This window comes from Camelus ferus, chromosome 3, assembly GCF_009834535.1.
Source record: "Camelus ferus isolate YT-003-E chromosome 3, BCGSAC_Cfer_1.0, whole genome shotgun sequence".
Classification (NCBI taxonomy): Eukaryota; Metazoa; Chordata; class Mammalia; order Artiodactyla; family Camelidae; genus Camelus; species Camelus ferus.
Genome location: NC_045698.1, coordinates 109360290 through 109381577, shown reverse-complemented (window position 1 = coordinate 109381577; position 21288 = coordinate 109360290). Strand labels below are relative to the sequence as shown.

At 47.4% G+C, this 21288-nt stretch overlaps 1 protein-coding gene and 1 non-coding gene across 5 annotated transcripts in view; both read right to left on the bottom strand.

Moving 5' to 3' along the window:
* Window positions 1–21288, bottom strand: part of LARP1 (La ribonucleoprotein 1, translational regulator) — a 93558-nt gene that overhangs the window by 39480 nt on the left and 32790 nt on the right. Inside the window, exon 1 of one of the 4 annotated variants that reach the window (XM_032477173.1) lies at window positions 13726–14612. The exons of 2 other annotated variants lie outside the window; for them this stretch is intronic. In XM_032477173.1, coding sequence (XP_032333064.1) covers window positions 13726–14176 — 451 coding nt within the window. In that variant the 5' untranslated portion in view covers window positions 14177–14612. Of the gene's footprint in view, window positions 1–13725; window positions 14613–21288 lie in introns of those variants that run through there. One more of the 4 variants, XM_032477174.1, reaches the window with a different exon arrangement.
* TRNAV-UAC lies at window positions 16889–16960 on the bottom strand. Its single transcript has one exon. It is a non-coding gene; the product is annotated as a tRNA-Val (tRNA).

Genomic DNA, 21288 nt, shown 5'->3' with positions numbered 1-21288 from the left:
TTCACACTCCTCCCGGCTCTGAGGCCAAGAGACCCTGCCTGCCTCAGGCCACCCTTCTAATTAACTGGCACAACTGATCTGGCTTCTGGACAGTATGAAAAGAGGGGAGGAAGTAAGTAAATACCAATCAGAAAACTTCCTCTTAAAGTGGCCAAGTCTGGAGCAGGGGGCAGGGTGTGGGATGAGACAGGACAGTAAATTAGCTAAAAAAAATCAGGCCGAAGTCACCATGCCATCATCCATTCCTCTCCATCTCTTTTCTGGATGACTGCAGAAGTCTCCAAGGAGTCTCCCTGCTTCTAACCTGACCTCTTCCTGCCTCCACCCGAGTCCATTCTCCACATAACAGAGAATCCTGGTTCCTAATGAAATCAGATTGTGCCACCTCTTTCCTTGCTTTCCGAGTGAGATCTAAACTCCCTGAGCTGGACTCCAAAGGCTTCTCATGTCAGTTCCTTGGAGAACTCTGAACTCATTACCACCTAGTACCTGCTTTCCTCTAGGCTAGAATGCTCATCACCAGGCTTCTCCTCAGTCTCACCCTGGCTCACCCTTGGAGGCATTTCTTGACACCCTGATTGAAGCTGCCCTCACCATTTCTCCCCTGGTTGCCTGACTTTGCTTCTTTTACAGCACTTAACCACTATCAGAAACTGCCAAGCAGCATTAGAAACGGCAGCAAATTGACACTCCTCCCATTGAAAGGCAGGGTCCATGGCCCCTTCCCCTCATTCTCGACAGGTTCTATGACCTCTATCAACATAATATGGCACTACAAGGATGTGCTGTACAACATAGGGAATATAGCAAATGTTTTATAGTAACTATACCCTAACCTTTAAAAATTGTGAGTCACTATATTGTATACCTACAACATGCAATATTGTACATCAACTATACTTCAGTTAAAAAAATGATATTGTAAAATAAAGTTTTAAAAGTTAAAAAAAAATAACATGGCAAAAATGGTGTTGTGCCAAGTGCTCAGGCCCAGGACTTTAGAATACTGACTGTATTTACTTCCTATCTCTTGGAATACTTTCTCCGGGAACCCCAAGCCACTATGTAATAAATCTTACTATTCTGAAATCACCACACTGAAGAGGGCACCAGAAGGCACTCTGGTTCCAGCTGAACCTAACCTTCCAGCCATCCCTGTCAAAGTTCCAAACATGTGAATGAAGTTGTGGTGGGCCATCCAGACCAGGGCCTGCCAACTCTATCACTGCCATATAAAAAACAACCACCCTCCAAGGGGAAGGGTATAGCTCAAGTGGTAGAACGCATGCTCAGCACCCAGGAGGCCCAGGTTCTATCCCTGGTACCTCCTCCAAGCTGAAATCAATGAAGAAACCTAATTATCTCCCCCTCAGAAAAGTAACCACCCCCCTAGCTGAGCATTGTCCAAATCCTGCCCCATGAATCAGTGAATACAAGGGTTGTTTTTTATGCTACTAAGTTTGCAGTGATTTTTTTAGGCAGTAACAGATAACCAGAACTACCTGGTGGGTTTACTGTGTCACCCCAATAGAATGTAAACTATGGGGGCAGGCCCCTTCTGTCTTATTTCCATGGTCTAACAACACTTAGCAAGTTACTGAAATAAATGTGTTAAATGAATGATTTTCACTTTGGTGGCAGCCAAGTTAGTTCCTTTCAGACAAACAAACGCCAGACTCAAACCCCGTCCTTCTCTCAGGTAAGCCTGAGGACTCTGAATACTCAAGACCATCTCTTGAGATGGATCGGCTTTCTCATCTACTGAACTGGTTGATACTTGGACTCTGGCCTCCACCAGTGCTAGGTTCTAAATCTTAGGGCCAGAAGGAGGTTCTCAGCAACTACTCAATCTAACTCGGCACAGGATGTCTAAACCTTCTTAACAACATTCCTGTCAAGGGATGGGCCACCACTGTTTGCATACTGCAGGGGGCACTCACAACCTTCTAAGGCAGCTCACCTCAGCCCAGAAGCCTAGGGCAGAATCTCATAGCTTCAGCCAAGCTCTTGGGGATGACACTAAAGCTGGACCAAACAGGTGGGGAAAAGCAATTCCCATTAGATGAAATCTCTCTCAACAAACAGCAGTTAGCTCTCAGACAGCTGTCTACTGCTGCTGTGGGGCCTCAGGCCACAACGCCCAGTGGTGTCCAGTCTCCCCATCACATCCACTCTCCCTCAAAGAGGTGGGTAAGGAGACCTCCTTCAGGGACTGCAATTCCTGCCCTGGGCCTTAAAGTCTTCCCCACCCTCTCCTCTCAAACCCTTCTTGAAGAAGACTGCTCCACAGCTTATGGGCTGGACAGACTGCTGTCCTCTCTTCTTTGTATGATAAAACATACAAAGCCTGGGCCCACAGGCCTCATGCAGGCATCCTCAACTAAAAGGAGCTAGATCTTGCTCTCAGGGAACCTAGATCCTGCCACTGGACAGCAGTCATAGATAGAGGCTCAGTGTGACCAGGTCTTCTCATTTTTTCCCATAACAGCTTTATTGATAGAATTCACATACCATGTTATTCACCAACTTACAGTATACAATTCAATTTTTTTGTGTGTGGTATATTCAGAGTCTGACTTCTAAAAGAAAAGTTGCATATCTCCAGGTTTCCAAATACATCTTGATTTTAAAACATGGACGATTACTTTATATTGTTTTTAAATGTAAGGCCAATCAAACCTTGTCAGTAGGCTGGACTGGACTTCAGGAGGTGAGGGGAGTATATGCCCATTTGTAATTTCTGTCTTTCAGGATAAAAGCCCCATCATGGCAGCAATGTCTTGTTTACTCCTGAATTCTGAGGCCTGACACCTAACAAGTACTCAAAAATTTTGGAATGAACAAATCTAGGAGAGTACTCTCTACAACTTCACCACTGCAGAGCCCTACAGCAAATCGCCATGCAAACTTTTCAAATACTATCACCATGTCAAGGAACTCAGTACCTGCTGTGGCAGCTGAATCCATTTGGGAGCACTGCTGGAAGTTTCTACTTGACCAGAGCCAAAACCTACTGACCCCACACCTCCCACTTGTCATCAGCGCTTTACCCGTAAGGCCACATGAAGCAGGTCTATTCAAACACTGTAATTCAGAACAACTGGCATTCCCACCCTCCCTAAACTTTGATTCTCTGAGGAAAATAATTCTAGTTTCTTCAATCATTCCCTCCTCACAGTAAGGTCTATGTGTCCCAGTGAGCTGCTGCCTCTGTGTATTTCCTGGTTTCCTGTCTGCCTCCCACATTCCCTTGAAGCAGCATCCAGCCTCCTACACCCAACCTGGTTCTCACCATGTCCAAACTCCACCCGTTACACTCATCTCCACTCTGGGCAAAACCCAAACCATCCATGCAACTGGTCTCTCTTCCTCATATCGCTGTAAATATGCATACAGAACAGGAAAAGCAGAGACCTCCACTCCCCCAAACAAACCCAAAGCTGCAGAAAGAAACCAAAGTCAGGGCAGGAGAGTTTCACTACAAAACACCTGAGCCCGTCTCTCACTAACATCCTACCACTAAGGCATTCTCAAGTGCCACAATGTGTGCTTCTCATAGCAGGATTAGAGCCCCCAGTAATCCTTAAATTCCCCTCCACTACGGAGTTGCATGACAGCCTAGGGCAGGGTCTGAAGAGTTGGCTCTAAGTGGCATGAGCTGCCTTCCTATGTATGCTCAGGACTGAACAGCAGGGATCAAGGAGTAGAGAGGACCCAGGAAGAGAGGAAGCCTGGCTTCAGCACTTGACTTCTGTTAGCAAATTGAAGACCTGGGTCTAATTCAAAAGTCCTCAAAAGAGGAACCATCAACACTCATGATTATCACTTATCAGCCAGGCTCCGGCTGAGCGCTCACATTCAGTGATCCCAGTACGTGCATACTCCAGATATAACTCCATTTACTGAAGCCCAGAAATTACCAACCTACCAAGGGCATTCACTTGGTAGGTGGCTTGGCCAACTCAAACTGGATGATTAACTCCAAAGTTCACGGTCAACCACCCCAGGCTACTTAATTCTCCAAAGGTGGAGTGAAAACAGAACCAGAGTGGGAGCCAAGAGACTTGAGTTCAAATCTCAGTGGAGGTGGGTGGCTTCTGATGGGTAGGAAACCTTGTGCACGCAGCTATCTGTGGAAAAGCCCAAAGAGCCAAGCTGCAAAGAGGCTGGTGGCAGGCAGCCTAGCTATAGACCTAGGAAGTCCCGTCGCATGGGGCTTCCCCTGGTGGAGGTGGGGATTCCCACCTGGAAGCCTGTCCCCTTGCCACTACTTCTAGGGCCACCACCTCCTCTTCCCGCCTAGATGCAGCAGCGGCGGCAGGCGAGGCGCGGATCTCCACTTGAGCGTGAGCTCAGCCTCGGCCAGTCCATCAGCAACTGTGCTTCTTCCAGCAGCTGAAATGCATTCCAGCTAATGTGGCCTTCTGAAAGGTCAGAGAAATCCCATAAACTGGAGCTGGTCCCCAACCCTGAGGGACGACAGCTGATAACTGCCCTAGACCTATACTTCAGAAATGACTTGGAACTCTGCTCCCTTTTGTAATCTGGGAACCCTGCCCCAAAGGATCAGACAGGACACCCCAAATCATCTATTTTCAACCTGAGAGGTTCTGCCATGTGGCCAAAGCAACCTTTCAAAAGTAAAACCAGACCATGTCCTTCTGTACTTAAAATCTTCAAAGGCTCTCCACTGCCTTCCTGTTAAAATCAGAATTTACCTTTCCAGTCATCTATACTACAGCCACAGAGAATTACTCACTTTCCTGAACCTCAGGGCCTTTCATCAGCCAAGAACGAGTTCTATTCCCAGGCTTTGCTCAGATAACTCCTACCCATCTTTTCCATTTCAGTTTAGGCATTGCTTCCACCAGAGAGACTTCTCTGACCTAGACTGAACTGGGTGCTCCCTGGTACATGCCTAGAGAATTCTGCAGCTTTCCTCCACTCTGCACTGTGAGAGTGTGTGTGCTCTTTGCCAATGGAGATTTTTATCACTCACTGTGGTATCCTCTATGACAGACAAAAACGTGGATGATGCTGTTAAAAGTATGAGATTCATCCATTCATTCATTAATTGAATGTTCACTGAACTGCTTACTATATGGCAGGCATGTTTAGGTGCTGGGGATAAAGCAGTGGTCAAATACCAAAGACTATCTGAACCAATGGTGATAAAAGCTAAGGAAAAAAATAAAGTAGGGTAAGAGAGAGAGGGATACAGAGTACAGGGTATAGGCTTGCTATTTTATATAGGGTGGTCTGGGAAGGCCCCGCCATCTCAGTGATATCTGAGCAGGGACACGAAGAAAGTGAGGGTGACAGTGAGGGTGTGGGCTGTGCGACTTCCTGGAGGAAGAGCATCGCAGAACAAAAGCCCTGAAGCAGGAAAGTGCACAACATGCTCCAGGAAAAACAAGGACCAATGCTGTTGAAAGAGAAAAGTGGTGAAAGATGAAGTCAGAACTCAGGGTTGGGGCAGGGGAGGTCTGGGGAGCCAGATAAAGAGGAACCTCCAAGGACTATGGATTCACCCACAAGGATTTAGGGCTATAAAGAACCACGAGGGGATTCTGAGCAGGAGTGTTAGGAGACCAGTCCAGAGGCTACTGCAACCATCCAGGTGAGAATCAACAGTGTGTGGACCAAGCTGGCAGCCAAGGAAGTTGTAAGAAGTATCTACCTTTCATCGCAGTTTTTAGGAGCCAAAAGGATGTACTGGTAAATCAGACATGAGGTGACAGAGAAATAGAGGTGGAAAGGATGACCCCAAAGTTTTTTGGTATGAGCAATGAGAAGGACACAGCTGCTTATTAACCTGTCCTGTGTTTCACTTTCCTCATCTGTGAATCGGGGATAAAAAGAGCGCCTGCTTAGCAGATTACACGGGATAATTGCAGTATCACTATTACTTATCTTGGGCTCATCAGGAGCTTCAATAAGCTAGTGGATGTGGAAAGGAGAGCAAAAACCACAGATCCCAGGTGGACCATGCATCTAGATGGCTCCCGGCAACTGTGGGACTTTAGTTCCTCTGAGAAGCTTGCAACTTCATGTTTAAAGCAGGGAAGAGAAAAGGCTACCCTGAGTTGCTGGAATGTGTGTCCAGAGGGGAAGGTGGTTACCCCAACATTTGGAAGGTTGTTACAAAGCACCCTGTTCACGAGGCCTCTGATTAAGGGGTCATCTGAAAGTGAGGTGGTGATGCCCCTCGCCACATGTCAGGTTCATCTGGCCAGCTTTACAAAATTCACCATAAAAGCCCACACTCCTCACCCCCAACGAGGGCTTTGCCAGTCCAAAGGTGCAGCCACAGGGAAGGTGCCACGTCAAGACAGTCCCTCTCATTCTCCATAGGCTATCTGTCGTGAGAAATTGGCCAGTTGGTCCTGGCAACTATTAAAAATAGTGCTACCTGAAAATTAACCTAACTCATGATAAGCCAGCCTCACTTAGGATAGGCATGGTAATTACCTCAAACTACATATACAGCTGACCCGTGAACAACTCAGGGGAGTTGGGGCACTGAACCTGGGCTCAGTCAAAAATCCACGTGTAACTTTACAGACTGCCCTCCGTATCTGCTGCTCCTTCACATCTGCAGTTCTGCATGAGCATGGACTCAATACAGCAGTGTAGTAGTTTAGAATTTATTGAAAAAAAATCTGTATAAATGGATTTGTGCAGTTCAACCCCGTATTGTCCAAGGGTCAACTGTACCTGGCTTTGGAATGGATCTTCTGGAATCTAAACCACTTACATTTGTGTGGGAATTTTTTTAATTGAAGTAGTCAGTTAGAATATGTCAATTTCTGCTGTACAGCATAGCCAGTCACACATATACATATATTCATTTTCATATTTTTTCATTATAGATTACTACAAAATACTGAATATAGTTCCCTGTGCTATATAGAATAAATTTGTTTTTTTAATCTATTTTATATATAGTAGTTAATATTAGCACTTCTTGAACCCCCAATTTATCCCTTCCCACCCCTTTCCCCTGGTAATCATAGGTTTGTTTACTATGTCTGAGTCTGTTTCTGTTTTGTAGGTAAGTTCATTAGTGTCTTTTTTTTTAGATTCCACAAAAGTGGTATTTTTCTTTCTCTTTCTGGCTGACTTCACTTAGAATGATGATCTCCAGATATATTCACAATGCTGCAAATGGCATTAGTTTATTCTTTTTTATGGCTGAGTAGTATTCCAATGTATAAATATACCAGCTTCTTTATCCAATCATCTGTCAGTGGACATTGAGGTTGTTTTCCTGTCTTGACTATTGTATACAATGCTGCTATGAACACTGAGGCTTGTGTATCTTTTCAAATTAGAGTTCCCTCCAGATACATGCTATGTGGGACATTTTAAGTCATGAAATGGGCTATTCCATAACTCAGTATCAATTTGATTCCCAAAACAATCTCAGTACAGGGGTTAGTCCCATTCTGTAAACAAGAAAAACAGCATGTTCTAATTTAAACCTCATCACCTAACTCATTGCTCCTTGACCCTGCTGTTTCCTGCTATCACTAGCCAGGTGTCAAAACTTATTTTCTTTCATGAACCCCTAGCAAGGTAAGGCCATCCTCTCTCCTGGCCACTCCCTTAGATCACTCCAGACCAGCCAGAGAGGTTTGTGAGCCCTCTGGAGGCCCCAACACCCTAATTACCCGCTTTGAGGTTGTCTTGGATTTTGCAAACAGGGGCACTCCCATCTGCCGACCTCTCCATTTTAAAGAGGTTTTTTGGTTTAAAGCCAGCTCCTCCTCCTCTCTCTACCCTCCTCCCAAAGGGAGAGAAAGAGTGCTGAGTAACATCTCTGAAATGCTTACTCTAGCCTAGGTTCCATTGCAGACAGGGGGTGGGTCAGCCAAGAGACTCCACCCCTCCGGAGGTTCGGGGATCTAGACTGCTGAGAGTACTCCCGAGCCAAGGGCCCAGAACCACCTTTGAAGCACCTCTCCTTCTGGGCAGACACTCATTTCCCAGTTAGTGTAAAACTTAGACTGCCTGCCCAGAAGAGGGGGACAGGCAACTGAAGGTTCCTGGGGAAGGTCTCTTCCCCTTCTCTCCTTCAGAGGGTGTCCTGATTGTGTTCTTTCTTTATAAAAGAAAGTTACTTGAATACAGAAAAAGAGCTTTAGGCCCTCATTTATGGAGGCCAACCTAGCAGTTCTTTGCCAGAGGTGCACAACATAACCAGTTATGTCATTTAAAACAAACAAACCAAACAACCATAATGCCATTAGCAACCCTGAAAAGTAACTCCTTAATATAATCTAAAATGATCAGATATCCTCAATTGTCACCAAAATTTCTTCTTACAGCCTATTTGTTTGCATCAGGATTCAAACAAGATATATGTACATAATGCATTTGATTGATATCTCAACTCTTCATCTATGATAGTTCCCTCTTTTAAAAATGCCATTTATTTAAGTGTAGTTGATGTACAATATTATATAAGTTACAGGTGTACAACACAGTGATTTCACAATTTTTAAAGGTTATATTTCCACATATAGTTATTACAAAATATTAGCTATTGTCCCTGTGTTATACAATATACACAGCTTATTTTCTACATAGCTCATACCTCTTAATCCCCTAGCCCTATACAGCCCTTCCCCTTCCCTCTCCCTAGTGATAACTTCTAGTTTGTTCTATCTGTGAGTCTATTTCTTTTTTGCTATATCCACTAGTTTGCTGTATTTTTTTTAAAAATGCCACTTATTTATTGATACAATAACTTGTCCTGTAGAATTTCTCATATTCAGAAATTGGTTCACTGCTACCTCACGGTCAATCAATGTGCTCCTCTATCCTCACAGATCTATGGTTCTATTAGTTATGGGTTCAATTTTTATTTGATGGGGGGAAATTTTTGTAGACCGCACTGTGTACTTTTCTATTATCATATTCGTTGTAAGGCACCTAATTCCAGGTTGCTACCATGTTGCTCTGATATGCACTCCCAAGCAATTGGCCTAGGCTCCTGAAGCCAGAAGTCTCTCCAGCCCTCATAGTTTGGATTCAAAACTGGAGTTCTTCTTAACATACATGTATAAAAAGCTCTGCTTTGTAAAAATTGTGAATCACGATGTTGTACACCTGAAACTTACGTAATATTGTAAATCAATGACTCCCCAATTTAAAAAAAAAAAAAGCTTTGCTTCGGTTTCTTTTGTAGAGGGGGGTTTATTGGGAAAATAAGTGTTTTTGATACCACAAAAGCTTTGAAGACATTTAGACCTCATCCAGTTCCCCCAATTTACAGATGAAGAAACATAGGCACAGAAAAAGTATTAGGGTTGCTAGTGTCCACAATGCTGGACACTAGCAGAATCAGAAGTGGAATGAACACTCCTAATAATACTGACCATTTGTTATAAATTTTTAAAATAGTAATCATTAAATACTAGCACTTATTAGATGCTCTGTACCTGGTATTATCCTAAGGGCTTTATAAACATTACCTACTTTGATTCTCACAACCCTATGAAATAGTTACTACCATTATTCTCATTTTGAGGATGAAGGAACAATGGCTCAGAGAGGCTAAGTAATTTACCCAAGACTGCACAGCAAGTTAAAAGCAAAGCTAGAACCCTAAATTACAGACTATTTAATTCCAGGGCAGAGCTCTTACTTCCACCCAGTCCATTTCAAGTGGTGGGGAAGGAAGAAGCCAGGATATGAAGTAGCTCTGACGCTGAGATCTCCACGCAGTGAAGACTGATACCCCATATCCACACTGATCTCCTACCGAGTACAACTTTACAACGGAAGGTGGGGGAGGGGAGTGCCCGGGAAAGGGCCGGAACCCAGGAAGGAAACTGAGACAGAGAGTGGAGGTTTACCTGGGGCCAGCTCAGTGAGACAGAAGATCCCTGGGGTTGCCATGGGTTAGCTGGAATTACATTTTTATTTTATGCCATCAGTTAGCTGCACTTCAAAGGGACACAGAAAAAAATGATGCCCAGAACATAAATTTTCAAATCTCAGACCCTACCCCTGACTTTCCTTTAAAGAGAAATGAAGGAAAAGATTACAGTCCTGGTTAGTCTTCTTAGTACACAAAGTTAGAGGTGTCACACAACCAATCGGCTGATTCCCCTCTAGGGTTGGTAGAAGCTTGTAGGGATGATACATTCTCAAGTACCAATCTACAGCATGTACACTAGCCACAGCCAACGTTTAGTTCAGTTAGACTGGCCTCTCCCCACAGCCCTGAGAGCACACGTACACTCTGCCAAAAGGTAATCTTTACGAAAGTTAAAATAAATTAAAACTTATTTTTAAACATTCTTCGTAACACATTGTGAAGTAAAAATAGCCAATTCTTTGAGTCATCAACCCATAATATTATCCATACTACGCCCTTCTTGTCTGTGGATAAGGAAGAGTCCATTTTTAGGGACATAGATCCCATATATTTCATGAAGTATGGATACAATACCAGAAAAGGAAAGTACTGCATTCACCAACCCCCTCATTTTATAGGTGGAGAAAACGAAAACCCAGAAAAAGTCCCAGAAATTCCCATCGTTTCAGTCTTCCAGACATAGTATAACAGTGAACACATACCAGGCACTGGGCTAAATACTTTACACATATTATCACAGTGAATGCTCATTCAGCCCAATGAGGCAGATAAAACATAATTTCTATTATACAAATGGGGAGGCCAAGGCACAGAATGGTAAAGTATCTTGCCCAAGGAGACACAGCTCTACCGCTACCACAGAGCTGTGGTGGCGGTAGAGCTACCATGCAGTTTTGACCCCAGAACCTCTGCTATATATCATTTCTTCTTTTAACTAAGACATCTTGCCTCTCTCATACTTCAGAGTTGTGCCTAGAATAAAGAAACATTTTTAAGCATTTTCAAAATGTTCCAGGGGAGGGAAATAAAAAACCAAAATGCAATTCCAAGACTTAAAACTACTAAAACACACAAGCTTAAACCAGAAGAGAGACCCCCCCACAAGAAAGGGGAGATATCACAAAACATCTTTTATTACTATTTACTGCATGTGTCCCTTAAAGAACTAAAATACTGGCATCTGAGCCAAAAGGAGAGCTAAAAATAGGCATCTGGCAAGCTTTGGAAAGCTTTTAGCTTGCTTATGAGGCACCAAAAACATATGCATCACAGAACACAAAATTTCCCAAGACCACACTGCCACTCCACTGGTGTCACATTTAAACTTGTCCAAGCTGCAAATAAAATCAGGGCTGGAAAAGGGCCTTAGTGATCCACGCACTTCAAAAGAAAGGGCCACCATCTAACCTGACCACACAATTCTCTCGCAAAACCATCCAAGCCCTAACAACAGGCTTAAACAGGGAAGCTACTGGATTAATTCAGAGCTCTGTCAAAGACTATTGTAAATGTTCAAAACCAGTGAGTAGACATTTTCTTGCCTTAAGATTCCAGAAAAGGTGGGAGGCTATAGCTCATGCGGTAGAGCACATGCTTAGCATGAACAAGGTCCTGGGTTCAATCCCCAGTACCTCCTCTAAAAATAAATAAACCTAATTACCTCCTCCCCACAAAAAAGATAATTAACACAACTATAAACAAATAGAATAAAGAAAAAAAAAAAGATTCCAGAAAAACAAGGACAGAGTAAGTCTACCCGGTTTAGTCCTGCTTTGGGCACTTAAAGCAAGTTGGCTTATTCTACTCACAAGTAAAGGCCAGATGCCAGCCAAGCTGTCTTCTTCCCACGATCAATAACCTCAGTGACGCACCCTATCAAGGGCCCCTGGATTTGCACAAAATGCCAGCTCAGGCACCCAATACTACCTGATGTCATGGCTGATTTAAAACCCACAAGGCAGGTTCACCATTAGCTAAGCAGCAGCAGCAGCTACGGTGAGTAGCCCCATTTAAACTTCTGAGGAGTGTTCTCTCCTGGGGATGATTATACCCCTTAGAGTTTAAAGAGGGGGGTAGGACCAAAGAGTGTCTTAAAGTTGCTTTCCCTCCCTCTGTGGGTGGATCAGGAGGGATTTGCAAGAAAATGGAGGTTTCAGCACTGCCCTTTGCATAAGAGGGTTCTGGAAGGAAAAAGGGGGAAGGGGAGGAGGGCAAAAGGAAGAGAATATGGTTTGAGGTACTATTAGTAAACCCCAAATGTCCGCTCCTACAAATGAAGCAACCTTAAAAGAAATAAAAATTACAACACGCCATTTTCAGAATTGGCTGTTTCCCTAGGACTACGAGTGATTCTATTCTTTTGCATGTGAAAGCATTAAGCTCCCCTTTCAACTTTCCCCATTTTGATGGTTTAAGCCAGTCAGCTTCAATCAGCGACTACAGAAGGGGAGGAGTTTTGAAAATGCACTAGGGCTATAACCAAAGGCCATCATTCTAGCTCCAAGCGCGTTTATTAGTACCGGTCCACTACAATAGGGCCAAAGAATCGAGCCCCACGGTATCTCTACACGCCTGCAAAGGGAGGAGCGCCGGCGCAATTCCCACCAAAGCCGACGATCTGTTCTCGGTAAAGGGAAGCCGAGCCGGGGCTCCATCTTCTGCACCGCCGCTTTCTGCACAATGACACGGCTCTGCTGGGATTTCCTGCACGCCCACCTCCCCCAAGGGGCCAGGTCGAAATGGACCCAAAAGCCGAACAGGGAGAGGGAGGGCGCGGGGCGCGTCGGTCGGCGGTCACATGTCGCTCCCCGCGCGGGGAGGCACCACGTTGTCCCGGCTGCGGAGGAATGCCGGGAAAGGGGGACGCGCACTCACACCGGCGCGCACACACACACTCCCGGCCGCGACGCCCGCCCGCACCCGCCTTCCACCCCCAGCGCCGCGGCGGGCGCCGAACGCCGAGGCCGAGTGGCCACGAGCAGCCCGCGGGCCGGCGGAGCGGCGCATGGCACCCAACTGTCACCCGCCCGCCGGGCCCGGCCACTCCCTCCCCCGCCGCCACACGCCCCTCGCGTCGCCGCATGCCCCCTTAATCGCCTCACATTTTCCGCCAACCCCTTCACTGGATGCCCCGCACACTCGCCATCCGGCTCCCTCTCAAGGCGGAAGGTCCCCAGGATCAGGGAGGGAAAGCACCGAATTCAATGACACGTTGGGTTTCCTCTTCTCTCCATTCTCCCCGTAACCGACCCCTCAACCCGTCGCCAATGGTGATTCTACCGCTTACCACCACCTACTCGGGAACAAAACTTGTTAAGTTTTAAAACCTGAATCAGTACGGTCAGTATGAACTCATCGCCGGGCGCTTTGCTGCCCATGACATATGCTCATTAAACATTTACAACATGGGGACGATCACAACGCTACCAAAACGGGGAGCATGAGGCAGGGTGGTAGGGGGCTTCCCGAAGAAGGTTCAGGCTAGAAACCGTCTCTTACACCAACACGCGGTAAGGGGAGAGGGCCCTTTTCACCGAAACCAGCGCCCACCCTCTCCCAGCGAGGTAGGCCCGGACCACGCCGTTGCCCACTAACCGCTGCGGCCCAGGCGGTAGCCGTGGCCTCCTGGCGACCAGGTCCTCCGGCAGGGACAGGTTCCCGAGTGCTTCGGGGGGCAGGGCACGGCGACCCGAATTAGGAGGCAAAAAAAAAAAAAAAAAATCCCGAGTCACCACGACCAGCGGCGGACCCCTGGGCTCTGGAGGCCGCTGGGGGAGGGGACGCCTATGTCCCCGGAAAAGGTCCCCGAACCCAGGATATCAAGCAGAGAGACCCACCTGGAGGAGACTGTCCGTTCACGGTGGCCAGGACGGGCGGCAGGGCGTTCTTAGTCCACGGGTTCACCTTGGGCGGAGGGGCCTCCACGAAGTCTCGGCGCCCGGCGCCCGGGGCTCCTCCGCCACCGCCCGGCTCGCCGCCGCCGCCGCCCTCCTCTCCGTCGCTGACGGCCAGGCCCTCGGCGCCGGGCGGCTGCGGCGGCGGCCGAGGGCTCTCGCGCTCCAGCTGCCCGGTGCCCTCCTTGTGTGGCTTGGCGCAGGACGGCCGAGGTCTCCGGGCGCCGCCGTCCTGCTCCCCCCCTCCGACGTCGTTCGCCCCGGGCTCGCCCTTGCCCTCAGGCGGCGGCGGCGGCGGCGGCGGCGGCGGCTTCTTCCTCACCAGCCCCCCGTGCTCTTCGGCCTGCAAGAGCGGAGCGCCCCCGGGCAGCAGCGGCTCCACCTGAGTGGCCATCTGCGCGCCCGCCCCCCCGGAGAAGCCGGGCGCGCCCGAGGCTGCCTCCCCCGCCTCGAACTTGGCTCTCAGAGCGCCCGCGACGCCTTCCTCCGGGGCGCTGGGCCCCAGTCCTTGCGGAGAAGGGTCGGGGTTCACGCTAGGCGCGGCCCCCCTCCCGGTCGGATGCAGCCGCCGTAGATCCAAGGCCCGCTGGCGGGGCGGGGGGGGGAGGAAGGCCCCCCACTCTGCGGTCCAGGCCTCCTCGGCGTGCGTCCCCCCCCCGCCCGTTCTTCACGAGGCGCCCCCACCCCGAGCCTGGCAGGCTTCTCGTCCCGTCCCTCCCTCCCCCCAGCCCCCGGGGCGGCCCGGGCTTCCCGGCTCGGGGGCTGCAGCAATATGGACGGACGGGGGAGAGGCGCGGCGAGCCGAGCTGACCACGCGATCCGCGGCAGGCGGCGGGCGGGCGCGCGCCTCGCGACGCAGCGGGCGAGGGGAGGGGACGGCGCAGCGGGGGCGCGCCCGCCAGGGCCGGCCCTGGGCGACGGTCGGGCGAAGGCGGCGGGAGGGCGCGCGCACGGCTTCGCGGCCCCGCCCTTTACCCCGCCCCTCGCCGCCGATTCCCCGACGCACCTCGGAGCCTGGGGGTGAGGGGTACTCAGACCCGACGGGGGCGAGCACGTGCCTGATGCAATTCGGGAGGGGGGGCGGTGAGCGGGGCCGGAGAGGTGGGGTGGTAAAGAGGGGGAAGTGCCTTAAAGGGCCAGCGCGTGAAAGCGGACGCAGGTGGAGCACATGGGAACGGGCCACGCGGCCGGCCGGGCCTGCTCGCGCTCTTTAGTTTGGGTGCGCCAGATTACGCTGGGAAGGAGCCATTAATGTCACCCTCGATTTACAGAATGATGGAGAGGGGTGCTGCCGGCTCTCGGGTGCCCCGTGGGCCTGGCCCCTCCAGGCCCCGCCTGGGTGACCTTGGGCGAGCCGCCCTCACCTCCGCGGACTGTGCTCGGCTCCTCCCAGCCCGCCCTGCCGGGACAGTGTCCCGAGTTGGATTTGACGCCCGGCCCGGAAGGCAGTCCTTTAACCCTTGGAGCCATCGGGCACCTAGGAAATGACCAGGGAATTACTAGCAGACCCCAACCCGGCCAAGCCCCGACACCGAGAATTTATGGACAGGAAATGTCTTTTTTGTCAAGTGGATTTCATTTTTTATAAAGATTGCTTGCGGCGGGGGTGGGGGAGGGTAGATAAACCAAGCCTGATTGGCACTCTGGAGATCTGAGATTTTATCCGGACCCTGCCCCTTACCAACTCTGCAGCAGTTGGGCCTCAGTTTCCCGATTGTAAAATGTGTAAGTGGTATACGGCAGCGGTTTCAAATTTTAGTGCAATTAAATATTTACCGACCTCTTACTATGGGGATTCTAGGAAGCAGGGTTTGGAAATAAAACCAGGCTAACAAGGTCCCTGTCCTGATGGAATTTACATTCTAAGGTGGAGAAAAAAGCAAATTAACTGATAAGCAAGTGCTCGTTTTGTATCTGAAGACAATAATTACTACAGTAATAGGTTACACTAGATCCGCTATTTTAGTTTGTACGATGAGGGGAAACCTTGAATGCACATTCTGACGCATTTGGAATCAGGCATGTCTTGGACTGGACCCAGAAATCTGCATGTCTAACAAGACCCTTTGGGTGCTTGTGGCCCCACACTTCACTTGGCAAAGTCCTGGCCTCTGGCACATAACCAACTGGACAGAGGAGAAGGCTGATTGAAAAGCCTCTTGGAACTGCCCCAAGGGAAAAGGCCAGTTGTAGGGTTGTTGTAACCAGGACTACTGAAGAGAGGTGCTGGTGGCAACAGCCAGGCAATCTGATGTCTAGTCCCAACCCTTCCATAATTTGTAATGTGGCCTCCACACCCTGGCCAGCTCTCAGCACTTCGCTGGGACCCCTTTCCTAGTTGAAAAATGGGATAAATTATGCTTGACTTGCTCCTACCTTCTCAGCTCTTGTGAGGAGTCAAGTGATATGTGAGTCAAAGTGCTGTGTAAATTAGAGACTGAGGCTTCAAAAGAGGTACCAAGGGAAGTAATGATTAAACGATTAAATGGATCTCAATGAATTTAAGCAGGATTCTTCATAATTATATGTAACCTAATCAAAGGTAAATTATTGTGCATTGCCACTAGAATGCACTGTTTTTTATTTATTGATAAGTATTTCCTGAAGAGGATTCACATTAGACCCTCTCTGAACTTTTTAAGACAGGACACAATGGTCACTGTTGGTCATTCTTTTGTATATTCCTATAATTGGAGGCAGAGGGGAGAGGTGATCTCGTACAACTTTATGAGGGGACCAGGGCTCTGTATGGACAAGTAACTAGTTCATGCCACCTAGCACTCAGTCCAAGCTGAACAAGTATCACCAGGCCCTGTATGGAGACTGGAAGGGCACTAGGATCTGCATACCAGTGCAATGCCCCAGAGAGGGGCTCCTGAACATTCATGTGCCGTTTTACAGATGGGCAAACTGGGGCCAGAGAAGGTAAGAGACCGGCATGAGACTACATCTTAGACTGAGGCTGTTAGAGCTGCAAAAAGGAATCTTAATGATTACTCAATCCCCTTGCTTTTCAGGAGACTGAAGTTCAGAGAAGTTACTTACTTATTGTTTTTATTTGTTTGGGGGGGAGGTAATTAGGTGGGGGTTTTTTAACTATTTTAATTGGAGGTACTGGGGATTCAACCCAGAACCTCATGCACGTAAGGCATGCACTCTACCACTGAGCTATTACTCCCCCACCCCGAAAAGTTACTTAACCAAGGTTACATAGCTAGTCCATGGTAGAGTCAGCTCTCACACCTGAATCTCCTGATCCTAAATCCAGTAGCTTTTCCTACTGGAAATGATAGGATGGGGATTTGAATTCAGTTTTTTTTTTTTAAATTCCTGCCCCATTATAGCATTCTATATGCATGTGTTCTAAATATTAATGATCGAACAGTTCAGAGTAGCTACTTTCATTAAGTAACTACTAAATATATGCTAGGTTCTATGAGAAATACGTGACATTCATTGTCTCCTTTAATCCTCACAATAACCCAATGACATAGGTATTATTTCCACAAATATCTATTGTGTCCATACTATGTGCCAGGCACTAGGCTAGGCCTTGGAGCTGTTATTATCTTCATTTACAAATGAAAGCAACTGAAGTTCAGAAAAAGAAAGTAAGGTGGGTGCCTGCAGTCCCAGGCAACAGCTGACTATCAGAGTGGGCTTCTTCCAGGCAGTGTAACTCACCAGGCCTGTTCTTACCCACCACACCACACTGTGAGGCCTGCCTCTCTTCCCTCGGCTGTCATATCCACAAGTATTTATGGAGAACTCATCAAATACATAGGACTGGGAAAGATACTAAAGCACTGAATCCTGTCTGCCCAAAAGATAAACTCTAACTGAGGGGACCAAGGAATTAAGTAATAGGTGATCTCCAGCCAAAAGAAAAGGTAAATAAGATTAGCTTTAGGCAGAAAGCAACAAGGAACAGACTAACTTGTGCTGTGTCCTGGGCTTCAACACATCACAGGCTTAAAACTCACAGACACACAGAGTGAGAAAATCAAACTTCAAAAATAAAAATAATAAAGTGGGTCCAGATACCAATTTGTAATTAATTATGTGCGTGTTTGCTCCGGGTGCTGGAAACTTCCTAAAGGAGACGGAGGAGGCCAGATGAGGGACAAGAGACAGGAGACCTGGTTTACAGCCTGGTCCCATCTCTGGCTCGGCTGAATGACTTGGGCAGCCTCCTGAGCCTTCCTGAGCTTCCATGTCTCCATTCTCAACACGGGAAGCATACCTGCCCATCAGGCTTATGGATGTGAAGAAAGATATAGTTTCCTTGAAACTCTTCTTTTGGGGAAGCATAGGTAAACAGAGGGTGGGTTTCATGACGTTATCTATGCCTGGTGGGAAGGAAAATTTAACACGTTTGGATATTCAATTTTATTCCTCTTTGAGTTTGATTTTTCAAAGGACTTTTGTGTTTCTGGAAGAACTTGGACTGTATCACTAACCTGATACCAGGGGCTCCTGGGCTTAAGGCCTCTTTATACGGATGTGGAGGAGTAGTGGGGTTAGCAAGGGAGGGCCCTCAGCCACAGAAACTGTATGGTCTGGGGAGTGTGCTCCCAAACCCTGAAGACTCTTGGGCCTTCTGGCACATGCCAAGAAATTTATTTCAGTTCATGAGAGGAGACTCAGCCTAGATCTCCTCTTGTGAAGTAGAAGTGAACAGCAATTGTTTACTTAAGGGGGCTAAGGAGCACGGGAGGGTACTGGCCATTCCCTTAATACCTGGTTAACCCCCAGGGCAACCTTTTTTTGTAAGAATGATGGTCCCCATTTTACGGATGAAGAAGTAGACTTAGAAGCCACCCAATCCACCTGGCAAGCTTGGTGAAAGAAGAGGATGGGTTTGCAGTGAACAAGGTCTGACAGAGATGAGTTAGAGACAGGCACCACCTGTGGCCTCTTTTCACTGCATTCTACCTATACAGCCCCTTCCCTCCGCCCCACGACCCTCCCTGCACGTTCTCAAGTCATCCCCTGATGGGCTTCCCCACTAACTGTTCTCCCTGCCATGCAGCGTGCCCCCACCCTGCCTAACCCATTTCTCTGGGTCTTTGATGGACTTGGACAGGCCCTGCTTCTGCTTAAAAATCTCCAAACTCACATCCCTGCCTATACCGTTACTTCTAGCCCCACGCCCTACACTCCAGCGACAGTAGACCACTCCCTGTTTCTTTCATTTGACAAGCATTTATTAGATATCTACCATGTGTCAGCTACTGCCCAGGCCCTGGACACGGATTGGTGACCAAGACACACAGCTTCCATTCCTTCAGGAAGGTCCCCATCTAATGCCCTGTGGGCCTCGTGTTTTGCTGCCTCAGTCAGTTACTTCTCTCACTGTGACATAGCTGTTCATAGTGAGGTCCTCTGTGAATCCCAGCTCTACCATCTTGTGACTCTGGGCAAATATTTAACCTCTCTCTAAGCCTCAGTTTCCCCATCTGTAACTTGGAAATGATGATACTACTTTTCTCATAGAGCTTCAAGTGAGCCTTAAATGAGAAAATGTGTGTAATTCCATAGCACAATGCCTGGCATGTAGTATGCGCTAAGTAAACATTACCTTTCATTACTTTCTTATTGCAGTAATGACATCCTATTTCCATTTGTCCAGAATTTTACCAGTCTTTCAAGGCTCAGCACAAAATGCCAACTTCTTCACAAAATTTTATTTAGTCTCCAGAACTGGAATAGATTTCTCCCTACTCTGAATTCCTAGTGGCAATTTCCCTAAAGCATACAATATTCTTTACTTTCTTTCTACCCTCATTTATGGTTATTTATGAATATGCCTTATCCTCCATCTAGATTATAATATGCTTCTTGAAGGCAAGGATTGTACCCCATTCTTCTTAGTGTCCCTTGTAGTAATCATCAGGGCTGCCTCTACACAGTGTGTTTTCTGGACAAAGGAATGAATGAATGAATGCAGGATCACTTCTGATCACACCAGTGTTTTGGTAAATAGAACAATACTGTCAAACTTGTGGTTTCCAAGGGGGCGGGGGGTGGGAATGGGATTTCAAAAAGTAGAATAGATAAATAAGCTTATACTGTATAGCACAGGGAACTATATTCAATATCTTGTAGTAACTTATGGTGAAAGAGAATATGAAAGCGAATGTATGTATGTTCCTATATGACTGAAGTATTGTGCTGTACACCAGAAATTGACACAACATTGTAAACTGGCTATACATCAATAAATATATAGAGAGAGGGAGAGAGAAAGATAAAAGAAAAAGAAAACAAAACAAAACAGAACCCCACAGAAATTCCGTGACTTGCTCCAGGATGCTGGGGCAGGAGAATCAAGATCAGAAGCCAGGTCTCTCCCCTCCCATTCCAAACCCCTGCACATCACAGGTAACACATACAGCACACACTGAGAATGCAAAACTCCCACAGTTGAACTAAGGTAACCATGTTTAAACATTCCAGGGTCAAGAAACATCCAAGTTCATGGAGACAGGTGGAAATCAGCAGCCAAAATGAAGGCAGAAAGCAGTTTTCCCGGCAGCATGACCGTAAGTAGTCACAGGTACTGAGCTCCAGGACAGAATGGCCCTGACTTACGGACTGGAGTATAAACAAGAAAGGGCAAGACGTGTTCTCTGCCCCAGGGAACAAAACTCCATATACCAACACACTGTTCTCTTCACAGGCCAGTTGACTGTCCTTTACCTATGGCACAGAAAAATAGGGGAAAGGTTTTGGGGTCAAAGAGTTGGGTTCAGGTTCAGGTTTGCCCCTTCCTAGCTGTGTGATATCAAGCAAATTACTTCACTTCTCTGACCTTCAGTGTTTCCATCTAAAAAAATGATGAAAAGGGAAATATTTGCCTGATAAAATTCTGAGAATGTCAAATGAACCATTATTTGTGTAAGGGTTTTATAGTCCCAGATCTACCACCCACCAGCTCTGTAACCTTGGGCAAGTTCCCTCATCTCTCTCTGCCTCAGTTTTCTCATCTACAAAATGGATATAACAGCACCTACCTCTTAAGATTATTTTGAGAACTGAGTGAGTCAATACTTGTAAAGTGCTTAGAACAGTGCCTGACAAATGCTAAGTGCTGAATAAATGTCTGCTATAATTATAAAGAGTGTAGTAGTCATTGGCCTAGAGTCAAGGCAAACATTCTTCAAATCCCAGCAGAAAGCAGAGCCAGTGTTACCCTAAGGTACAGATAGGGAAATTAAGGCTCAGAAAAATTAGGTATTTATCTGGACTCATGCTGCTAGTTGGAGGCCACTCCAGGAGGTCTAAAGATTCCAAATGCAATGCCTTCCCCTCTGGATAATATCCTAGCTGTTGTGAGCTGTCAGCCCTCTGGCCAATTTCAGCCCACAGGCATGTTTTGTTTGGCCCACAGGATATTTTTTTCAAATTGAATTTAACTGTGATTAGATGGGCCCAGCACACACTAGTGAGCCTCAGGCCCCAGCCTCCTCAGGCCCCAGGTCTGTCACTCCCAGCTAACCACTC